The sequence below is a fragment of the Equus asinus genome, chromosome 29 (assembly GCF_041296235.1).
Source record: "Equus asinus isolate D_3611 breed Donkey chromosome 29, EquAss-T2T_v2, whole genome shotgun sequence".
Taxonomy (NCBI): domain Eukaryota; kingdom Metazoa; phylum Chordata; class Mammalia; order Perissodactyla; family Equidae; genus Equus; species Equus asinus.
In genome coordinates this window covers 21,654,204-21,666,593 of record NC_091818.1, presented here as the reverse complement: position 1 = coordinate 21,666,593, position 12,390 = coordinate 21,654,204, and the positions used below count along the sequence as shown (strand labels likewise).

At 37.4% G+C, this 12,390-nt stretch overlaps 1 protein-coding gene across 1 annotated transcript in view; it reads right to left on the bottom strand.

The window, feature by feature from the left end:
* The window catches only part of MPP7 (MAGUK p55 scaffold protein 7), a 240,700-nt gene that overhangs the window by 30,356 nt on the left and 197,954 nt on the right, over nucleotides 1–12,390 (bottom strand). The window contains exon 12 of the mRNA XM_014859082.3: nucleotides 5,631–5,801. Coding sequence (XP_014714568.3) covers nucleotides 5,631–5,801 — 171 coding nt within the window. The remainder of the gene's footprint in view (nucleotides 1–5,630; nucleotides 5,802–12,390) is intronic.

The following is a 12,390-nucleotide window of genomic DNA, read 5'->3' as shown; positions in this document are numbered from 1 at the left end:
ATGGGGATAATAAAAGCATTGACCTCACAGTCATGGTGAGGACTGAATGAAATGACACCTGCACAGCCCTTAGCACAGTGCCTGGCACTCAATACATATTGGCTGCTGCTATTACCAGAGTGGAGAAAGGACAGGACTCACTTGAGAAGCAAGTTAAAATTTAAAAATTCAGTTGGGATCAGCAGAGGGTAATGAAAGATTATAGTTAGATCTCAGTAGTAAAGAAATCTAAGTAGTAAAAAGGGATAGTCTGGTTCTCACTGAAGTCATGCAGTTTATTTACTCAAGGCCTGGAAAACTCCAAAGACTGAGGAAACACTAGTGGCGGAGAAGCATGTAGCACAAGAAACCTGAATCTTCACTCACTGTACCTTTGCATCAACATTTAGCGTCTCCAGTTTAGGAATATCTTGAGGGTAACACTCTTTTTGGAGATAAAGGGGAAATCTCCCGAGAATCAGGCCTCAGAAACTTAAGGAATTCCACGCAAGAGACAGAGAAAGAGCAGCCACTGCAGTATAAGTGACATCCTGGGGCTAAAAAAGCTATATATGATCCTGCTGGGAAGGTAAAAATAAGGTGATGAGCACACAATTTGTCCGTTAGAAAAGTAACAAGGTCCACGTTCACTTCAGAATCCAGGTGCCAGGAACCCAAAGATCAATGGGCAAAAGGGATTTAGGGCAAGTTAAGTGCCCACAATTAAATTAACCTCTTCATTGAAGATTTCAGCCAGATGAGTTTTGGTTGAATGATTGCGGACCTAGACAACTAGCACTCAGGTAAAGCAGAAGCCAAAATACCTCAGACACTCTCTGATTTTTGGCTGACAATGGGATGCTGTAATACATATTTCTGGGAGCACTGTTCTACCTTAAAGGGTAGTTGAGATGATGCTTGTGGTATTCTTCTGTCCTGATGACCCTCTAAAACTATGAGTAGGAGACATGAAAGTTATGGTTATCTTACCCAATTTTGAGGAGGCTGATTAAGCTACGCAAGTGAGAAGGGCAAGCTGTGTCTGTGAGAGGAGTTTAAAGCTTTGGGGAGTTCTAGCTCCACTCCAGTGGAGCCCAACACTGTTGTCTCCCCACTGATTACAACCAACGCCTCTGGACAGCACAGGAAAAGCAACAACCTGAGGACTCTGAAAAGCAAACACAGGCAGGCAGAGGGGAGAGGGAAGTTGGGTCTGGAGAGGTGACCCCTGAAGAGAGGTTTCCTGTTCTACTCTTCCTCTCTCTGCTTGGGCTTTGCCCAGAGGATGAGTCTTCATCTCAGAGCTGCACAGCGAAGCAGGGGACCCAAGAGGTAAGACCCCACAAAAGTTGTGGGCTCACCTCTAAGCTGTGCCTGAGCGAGATGAGCCCAAAGCAGCATAACAAAGGCTTTGAGAAATGAACTAAAACTGACACCACTGAAAAGTCTCTGACTAACTGAAGTGTCACATGCATGGAACAGACACAATGTAGCACAGCAATGACTTGAAAACTGAACTGAGGCATGTAGACTGAGCCTAATCAGACTGATAGCCTACTTAAAAAAAACTACCATTTTCCAGAGGAATATAATAAGACCCAAAGGCTATACAAAATGATGTTTAAAACGTTCAGGATACAGAACAAAAGTTATTTACATACAAAGAGCAAGGTAAAGGTGACCAATTCTCAAGGAAAAATATAATCAACAGATGCAACCCCAAGATGACCGTAATGTTGAAATTATTCACAACAATCAAGCAGCCACCTTAACTAAGATTCACAAGGCGAACAGAAAAAGATTATACCATGCAAACAAGAAACAAAAGAAAGCTTGAGGGGCCAGCCCGGTGCCTCAGTGGTTAAGTTCTGCTTCGGCGGCCTGGGGATCGCCATTTCAGATCCCAGGTGAGGACATGGCACGCTTGGCAAGCTGTGCTGTGGCAGGTGTCCCACAAATAAAGTAGAGGAAGATGGGCATGGATGTTAGCTCAGGGCCAGTCTTCGTCAGCAAAAAGAGGAGGATTGACAGCAGATGTTAGCTCAGGGCTAATCTTCCTCAAAAAAGAAAGAAAGCTTAAATGGCTATGTTATATAACACACAAAATAGATTTCAGAAAAATCCAGGGATAAAAAAAGGACATTACATAATATGACAGTCAATTCATTAAGAAAACATAATACTCCTAATTGTGTATCCACCTAACAGGGCTTCTAAATATATTAAGCAAAAGCTGACTGATGTGACAAGAGAAATAAACCCACCGTTATAGAGAATTTAACACTCCTCTGCCAACATTTAACAGAACGAGTAGATAAAAAACTAGTAAGAATATAGAAGACCCGAACAACATTATCACCAACTTGACTTAAATAATACATATAAAACACTGTATCCAACAACAACAGAATACATACTCTTTTTAGGTACACACAGAACATTCAATGATGTAGACCACATTCTGGGCAAAAAAATTCACTGTTTTTGGACAAATTTAAACGAACTGAAATCATACAAAGCATATTCTCTGACCGTAATGAAATTAAAGAAGAAATCAATAACAGAAAGAGATCTGAATAATCCCCAAATATTTGGAAATTAAATAACACACTTCTAAACAACTTAAGGATCAAAGAAGTCACAAAGAAAACTAGAAAATATTCTGATCTGAATGGTATGTTATAAAAACACAATAGATCAAAATTTGTAGGATGCAGTGTTCAGAGGGAAATTTAAATTCACGACCATTAATACTTAAATTTTTAAAAAAGGGTTTCGAGTCAATAATCTACTAGAAAAACAGAAAATTAAATAAATCTAAAGTAGGCAGAGGAAGGAAATAATAAAGAGCAGAAATCAATGAAATTGAGAAAAGAAAAAATAGGAAAAAATTTAAAAAACATAAAGCTGGTGTTATGACAGATCAATAAATTGGAAAAAGAGCTAAGGTAGGTAGACTCGAAGAAGGCCAGCAATGATCCTCTTCTCCTGTTTTTCACACCTATGTGCAATTCCTTCACCTTGAATGTGAGCAAAATCTGTGATTTGCTTCTAACCAACAGAATATGGGATGTTTTCTGTCTCAGAAAGGTGATGGGATGTCACCTTTGTTGATTAGGTTACATAAGATTGTGACTTTTGTCTTACTAGCAGAATCTCTCTATTGCCTTGTCAGTGTACACATCTTGATGAAGCAAGCCACCACGTTGCAGATGCCCATATGGCAAGGAATTGAGGGTGGCCTACGAATTCTGCCCACAACCACATGGTTTCGGAAGTAGATCCTTTATCAGTACAGCACTCAAATGAGAGCCCTACCCTGGGCCAAGACACGACTGCAGCCTTGTGAGAGACACTGAAGCAGAGTACCCAGCTAAGCCGTGTCCAAACTCCCCAAATTCTGACCTGCAGAAACTTTCAGATGATAAATATGTGCTGTTTTAAAGTCACTGAGTTTGTAATAACTTGTTGTACAGCAATAGATAACTGATGTTAAGAGTGAAGACACAAATTACCAATATCATGAATGAAAGTGGGGACATTACTACAGACCTTACAGAGAGTTCAAGGATAATAAGGGAATACTATCAACAACTTTATGCTTACATAGTTGGCAATTTAGGGGAAATGCACACATTCCTTCACAGACACAAACTGCCAGAGCTCACTCAAGAAGATAACGTGAATAGTTGTGTGTCTGTGTGAGTGTGTATAAAGGTTACAGAGGTGCACTCTCTTGCACGCCTCCCTGTTCCCCTTCTTTCCCCCTCTCTCTCTATATATATTCATCTTTTAAAAGAAATTAAATTTGTAGTTAAAACCTCCCAAAAAAGATGGCTCCAAGACCAGGTGTGGTTGCACTGGGGAATTCTACCAAACGTTTAAAAAGAAAATAATACTAATTCTACAAAAACTCTCTCCCAGAAAAGTGAAGAGGAGGAAACACTTCCCAACACATTTTATGAATATAGCATTATCTTGATACAAAAAGCAGAAAACATATTCTAAGAAAATTACAGGCCAGCAAATTGAATGTAGTACTATACAAAGGCTAATCCATCAGGACTTAGTGGAGTTCAGGCTGGGAATGCAAGGCTCATTCAACACTCAAAAACCAATGGGTGCAATTCACCACTTCAACAGATCAAATAAGGAAAACCATGTAATTATCTCAATATATGCAGAAAAAACCATCTGACAAAATTCAATGTCAATTTGTGATAAATATTCTCAGCAAACCAATAATAGAAGGGAATCTTCCTAACTTGGTAAAAGGCATCTATAAAAAAAACTATAGCTAATATCATACTTCCTGGTGAAAGACTGAATACTTTCTCCCTAAGATCAAGAACAAAGCACAGATGTCTGTTCTCATCACTCCCATTCACCACTGTACTAGGGAGCCTAAAGCAAGGAGAGAATACAATAAGGCAAGAATAAAAAATAAAATTCCTACAAAGAATGAATAAGATTGTCTCTATTCACAAATAACAGGATCATCTAATGCAAAAAATTTCAAAGCATTTCCAAAAAAGATACTAAGAATTTCCTTAAGGAATTGTAGGGAGGGGTGATACCTGCATTTCATACTATTTTAACAGAACTCCATGATTACTTCAAACATGCATGAGGCCAGCATTCCCACATTCCCCTTTTCCTCTGGAAGATTCTAGGGAGTGGCTATTTCCTTTCCATAACCATCAACTATCTTTAGTTGCTCTTGACTATGATTTACTTTTATTCTTCCCTGGATAACTATTCAGACTCAGAGTTTATCCTCATCTATCTTCCCTCTCTCACCCCTGAGGAACAGGTTTTTATTGTCAGCACCTATAGGAAAGAAAAAAAGGGAAACTTTATTCACTTTCCTCTTTCAATTAGATCCCCTAGGGAAAACCAAAAGTTACATATTACATAGGAGTAATAATAAGTCCCCGGCTGTAGACAGAGCCATCTAGATTTAAGGGGAACAGGCGTCTCTCTCCTCAGGTGAGGAGCAGACCTTGGCTGAAGAGCAAGGGATGCAACAGGGATAGAGGAGATGCTGCTGTCACCAAATTTTTAAAGAAACACAAACTAGGATGAGGTGGAGTAACACGGAAGCTGTGATTGTTCATGTCCATGAAGGTCAGACAAGATAGATGCTAGATCGTTAATGTGCGTCAAACCAGCCAATGTTTACAGAAATCCTCACATACCACATACTTACTAACTACATACCTCAAGCAGTTTTGTTAACTGATCCTCCGGCTTTAAATATCCTAGAACTCTGCTAAAATGGTTTATTTCACTAAAGGTCTAAATGCCACAGAAAGTGATACCATAGCTACTGCCTCAAAATGAATTGAAAGAAACATATTCGTTTCTATTATTTAGTTACCCTGATATGCTTAACATACTGCGATGATGTCTGCTATTCCCTCTCTTACAGAGGTCCCACTAAACGTCAGTACCATTCTTCACAGACACCTTAACAGTCTCCGGAAAGTCACACGAAGTGCAAAAGACTAACGATTTCACTTAGAGACCCAACCAAAGATGTTCAAGATGAGACCTTTTAGCTTGATCACTTCAAGCGTGATGCTCTCCGATGTTAAATTCTTACTATCTTACTTATTTCATCCGAATTACACACAAAAGCAAACACTTACCAACCAACACAACAAGTCTGTATTTCTCATGAGTTTGTCGCTGATAGGGGGTGACTTCCTCATATGTGGGTACATCAGCTGTGTCATACTGATCACTCTTCTTGCATTCATACATGGATTTATTTGTTTTCTTATCTTTTCTACTAAGACGGAAACTTCTTCTAAAACCAGCTGCAAGTACAAAAAAAAAATATTTTTAGCAACAACTGAAAAAAGAAACCCCCAAAAAACAAAAATAAAAACACCCTCAAAGTTGGGTCGGATTTTATTTACCATAATATCATTACCAGTGCAGTTAGTAAGAGAAAAAAAAAACCCAGATATTACACAATCTCATTACAACAACAATTTATAAGAGAATCATCTAACATTTAATTATATAGTTATAATAATGTAAATTTTATTTGGTTCTAAATCATAAAGAATTCTTTCCAGAAATCAATGAGTAAAATAACTATGTTATAAAACAAAATAAGAAAGTCAGAAATCATAAAGATATGGACTGACTGATGAACACGTTTGATAAGAAAAAGTTAAAAGTGGGGCTGGCCCCGTGGCCGAGTGGTTAAGTTCGCGCGCTCCACTGCAGGCGGCCCAGTGTTTCGTCGGTTCGAATCCTGGGCGCAGACATGGCACTGCTCGTCAGACCACGCTGAGGCAGCGTCCCACATGCCACAACTAGAGGAACCCACAACGAAGAATACACAACTATGTACCGGGGGGCTTTGGGGAGAAAAAGGAAAAAATAAAATCTTTAAAAAAAAAAAAAAAAAAAAAAAGAAAAAGTTAAAAGCACTGTGAAAACACTTTAAATATAGATGATGAATTCTCTCATTCATAAATACTAGGATATTTCATATTATATTCTAAGCATAGCCTAACGACATACCTGTGGTACAGACAGCATCTATTGTTAAATAAAAAGAAAGCACAACGTCAAACATGCCAATACATGGATCAGGCTGATAGAACCGGCCTGTCACTAAGAGCAAGTTACTTAACTGTTATGAGACTCCAGGAGGTGGAGTAAACGCCCAGCCTCAGGTTTTTTTCTCCTATGGAAATTCTACAGTTTTATAATTTGAAGCCTACTGAAATTTGGAAATAAGTTTCATAGTTTCAATACTCTTATCAATAGGTCATAGGATCTTTTACTAAAATAATTTTTTAAATACTTAAATAAGTTGTCTGCTTAAAGAGCCCTATTGAGCTCATTATTATCATTTAATGCGTGAGCTTAAAAAGCTTAAGCAAAAGTTCCTTTTCTCAGTCAACTCCCATTTCATTCTGCTTGCTTTTCATGTTGTTGCATCATTCTGGTGTTATTTCCTTTCCAGAATAGTGATGTTTACCACACACACCATTTGAGAATTCAGTAAGATGTACACTCAATTCTCAACCTAACCAACCTTTACAGTCTCTCAAAATCCAGACTTTAAGGGAGAGAAAACAGTTTGCTTATTAAAACATTATATATATTCTATATCAGCTCCATGGTACAAAACAAAATGTGAGTACATTTTAATGTATATATTCTTTAAAAAGAATATAGATCAAATTTGATAAGTAGAAAATTTAAATAGAGGCATTTTATAATAAAATGCAAGAATGTAATAACTGATCTGTATAAGTTTTAGGGAACATAATGAAGAATAATTATTACCACTGGACTTAAGAAATTAATAGAATTCAAAATAAAGGCAATATTAAAAAACAATTATCAATGACTATGGAGTTATATCACTCACCTTCTAGATTCACAGTTTAATAAAAATCAATTAAGATATTAAGAATGGAGTGATAAAAGTTCATCTGATAATATATTCCCTCCTGTGGCCCAACCAAGAGTCATTCTGATTTTGAGGAGATACTCAGATTATTTGAGGGGAAAGATTTATGAAGGATTTAAAGTAGGGAAGATCATCACTCTAAAACTCTCTTATCAAAGGCAAAAGGTAAAGAGGAAAAAGTGAACAGGACAAGTGAGGAAACACATCAGAATTTTACAAAGAAAGATGACATTCCAGGGAAGCAAAAGGGGAAATGTGCCATGCTGGTCCCAGGATGAAGAAAAGATGTGTGAATTCTAAAATCACACATGCGGACGGAATTTAGACTTCAATGTAAAGGATCAGAAGACAAGTTATTATTTTTTGTTTCTCTTGTTTTTTAGGATGTTGGGAAAGATGCATGAGAACCTGGAAAAAGGATCCTGTATATCTGAGAATCCTCGCAACACCAGCCAGGAGGAGCTGGGAGCCTTACAACTCCTTCCCACGCAGCAGCACAGTGGTCCTCAGACAATCATCTCTTCCTGACTCGCAGAAATCACTTATGCTGTCCCCACCCCAACTCTGTCATCTGTGACTGTCAGCCCAGACTGGAATCCATATAAGATGGCTTCTGGTTTAGCACAAAAATTACACATTAGTTATCCTAACTTTTCTACACTGGTATTTCATAATTTCAGGTTCCCGGGGTTCTTGTCTCAAAGAAGGCAATTATAGGAGAAACAGGTAGAACTAGAAATTCCTTCACGATTATTCCTTGTATGGCAGGAGGGTTTTCCTAAAGTCACTACAAACTTTTGGCGCAGGAATGGATCTCACTAGGACATAAATGCCTCATCCAAAGCAAATAAGGTCCAAAAGGGAAAACCTGAAAACTTCAGTCCTGAATTTCCATGAAAGTTTTTACCTAATTGAGTCTTTACACTTAACTGAAGTTTTTACTTTCATCATAAACATAAAGAGATAGCGGGGAAGAGAGAGAAGGTAATCAGATTTGAAATGTCGGGGTCTATGGCCATCAGAAATGAGCAGCATGGTCCACGGGATGGTTTGGTGACGTCAGTTGTACAGAATAGGTGCTCAATAACAGTTTTTTAAATTGAAGTCATTTGAAAAGGCAACAACAAAAACCCTCCTATTGTTCCTGTTTCATTTTCTCAATGTAAATTTCAACAGAGAAAGCAGGGCACATTTGGTATTTTCGCAAGAGAACATTCTAAGGGGCAGACAAAAGGACAAAACACCGCGTCCACGAAGGCGCAGAGCTGGAAGGAACTCTGGCAGCCAGCCCAGCCTGCTCTGTCCCTGCTCCGGGCCAGCACCGACGTCACTCACTGCATGCGCCCACGCACCGTGACACGGTCCTGACCTCATTCACATCAGTTTTCCAGGTGGCGACTACCAAGAAAGTGGAATTCCCGCAGGTTTTGAGGCTGAAGTGCCTTGACCCAATATGCTCATTTACAAAACCAGGGGGGAGAAGGCAGCAGGTGTCCACACCAGTCCTAGCAGCACAGCAGCATCCCTGAGTGTTAAAAAGCAAAGACCAGAAGCAGACAGGTCTGTGGGAGCATCTGGGTTCTGCCTCTGACTTAGTTACCAGCTGTGAGACTTGCCAACTTTAAGGCTCATTTTCTCATCTTTAAGATGCAGATAATAATAGCATCTATCTGGCAGGGTTGTTAAGGATTAAACGCTTCCTGTAAAGCATTTTGGCTCAGGACCTAGCACATGTTAGCTGTAGGTCAGTTCTTGACTTATGTCTCCAACTAATTGAAAGTACCTGGAAAGCAGAAACGCACTATACATCCCTGTGTTCCCAGGGCACAGAGTGCAGCAAGAAGGGAAAAATAAATTAAAGGGCTTATTAATAAGTTTTCAATTGGCTAATGTTATAAAAGAGAAAAAATATTGAAATTAAAGCCAGATCTAAATATGCTAAATATCAAAAGCTTCTTAAACTAGTAAGGCATTTTAAAGAAACACAAAGAAAGATTTAGTATGTATCAACTCTCATTTTTGTAGATAATCTCTCTAGGGATGTATGTTATTTCTGTACTATATTTAAATTTAAAGAGCATGCTTCCTTTCCGTTTTCCTTACTCATCATGATCCTTTACTTCCCTGATCCACATATACCTATAGATGCTATACCACACAACACATATATGCATACACAAAAGCATACACACATATACAATTATATGCATACGCACAGACACAGAGTAAGAAAACAAGAAAAACTCCCAACCCAGAGCAAGCAAGGAAACACCCAGAACAGAGGACATGACAAAAGGTATGAAATCTAGAGTACTCACTTGTGATTTATTCCTCAAACCAAAAAGAGCAAAAACAAAAACACAAAACCAGACTATTTTCCTAGACTCTACCCTCCACGGGTAGTCAGAGGTGATGGCACATTTGGCATGTCCTTCAAGACAGTAAAGAAACTGTCATTTCCAAGTAACAGTCAGCGATGTGTCACTATACCCGGGCTCAGTCGAAGTTTACAGGAGAGCAAACTCCATGTCAGGAAAAGGGGTTAATCATTTCTTGCCTTCAGGTCTTATGTGGTTCCCTTATTAAAAGGCAGATCAAAAAATGTATACGTAAACTGAAAGTCAGCAGAAGGTTCTTTCAGGCAAATGTGAATAAATAACCTAGAACCTATTTAATTTCAGGTCATTTTCAGTGCACAAGTCTTAGCAAGAGCTGGCTTCAAAAAAGAAGAAAGGCAAAGGACCAGTAACAAGGAATTTGGAGTAAGGGAACAGTTTTACACAAAATATATTTTTCCTTATATTTCACATTTCTGTAATTTATAATTGGCTCAACATTTTTATGGACAGGCTTTTTCCAGAGCGCTTACCCACAGCTGCTAGAGATTTGTGTTTTTTAAGGGAACAGCACGTTCACTTTATTACAATAGGAAAGTGACTTTACAGGAAGACTACAGCTGCAGGTCAGCCCTTAATCACAAGGAGACACTGCTTATCTAATATTTTCCAGGAGAAATAATTTACGACGGCTTGCTAAACTTATCACTTAATTGTATAGCTTTGTCTAAAGTAAATTTAAGTTGCTCGTCATTTGCTCCTTATTTCAATACGACTGCAATAAACATCCCAGTACATTCCCTTTATTCCACGTCCCCGATGATTTCATTAGGACAGACTGCTAGAAGCTAGACAGATCTTGTCCAGATGCTTCTCAGATCGGTCAATAACAAGGTACATTTCCACTAGCAGTAAGTACAACGGCCGTATTACCATTCTCTCATAAAAGGACTTCTAGTCACTTTAAAATCTTTAGTGACTTGTCAAGAGAAAAATTGTGTATCATTTCATTTTAACTGCCAGTAGAACTGAACTTTTCTTCATGTTTATTACTCATTTGCATTTCTTATTTCTTGTGTAAATTGTTGGTTAATACACTTTGATCCCTTTTTGATTAGGGTTTTCATAAATACACACACACACACGTATCTTAAAACATTCATGTGTTTGAATCTGTGAATTTCTTTCCTTTGTTATTTCCACCGTTTTTATGACTTTCCTAACCTTAGGTCTGATAAACATGCACCTACATTTTCTGAAGTTTTAAAAAATGGGTTACATGGCTTTACACTTAATTTTTTTTATCCCATCTGGAATCACTCAGCTGTAATCATGAGATCAAGCTTGTGAAGTGAGACCGCAACTTCGTATTTTTCTAAATAATTAACCAATGGTCCCAGGAATACTTACTGAACAGTCCTTTCACTACTTGATGTTGATACATATGTTGTAGTGAAGTACTAGGTTTGTATTATTACGTCATGACAAGAAAAGGTGACTCTTGGTCTGAGTTTAGATAATTCTCTAATTAATAACATCAATACCCAAACAGCAGCAGTAGTGGTGGTGTTCCTGATAACTTACTGAGAGCTTACCAGACGACAGACACCACTCGAAGCACTTTATGTGGATTAGTTCATTTAATTTTCATAGCAACCCAATGAGGTGAGTATAACCATCCACGTGTTTAGCAATCTTAGTGTAATAAAAAAAAAATGATTCCCAAGGCTTTGGTTAAAATATTAAATGAGGGGAAAAAAGTCAAGAAGGAAGTTTGAAATGTTACTCTACATACATAAATGTATAATAAAAAAAAAGATGAGCCTTTTATGAAATAATTTAATGCAAAAAATTATGAAAGAGGAGATGTTTAATTTAGGGATTAAAAATGTTTTTTACCCGTTAAAAGACATTTTTTTCAAATATAATTAAGTACAGTTTTGATTCTCCTCTGTATTCAAGATGATGTATGAAATACAAAAATATATAAAATAGTGTCACTGCTCTCAAAAAGCTCCCGATCTACTAGGGGACATAGAAATTATTCCCAAATATTTGTAATTTAAGGGGTTTCACAACATAGGTTCATGACTAGAAACTAAGATTTTTAGCAAGTACTCTAATCAACAGACATGATTTGACTTTGACATTTCTCTTAAGCAAAAAAAAAAATTAAACGGAGGCAATTATGATTTGGTCATTTTCAAAACTTCCTTACTACGCTGTATTTATATAACACCATTCATCAAAAGAACATTAAATTTAATGCTTACATATGTAAAGTAATCATTGGTTATTAAAATAAGCTTAATATTGTAGACAAATATTATACCTATCTATCCTCTAATTTCAGATGTTAGCAATATTTTTAACAGTAAAAAAATTTGGAAGCACCCAAAATACACAAAAGTATGGGGATGATTACATTATGAAACACCTCTTCAAAGAAATGGGGTTGAAGCCATTAAAATTGTAATTATAAAGCTATACAGCAGCATAGAAATGCATTTGATATAATAATAAATGGAAAGAACTTGACAGAATAGTCATACTTACACTACGAGTTTTATCTTTTTACTATATAAAAATTGGTATGGATACAGAAATATAGAAGAAAATGTATAATAGACAATG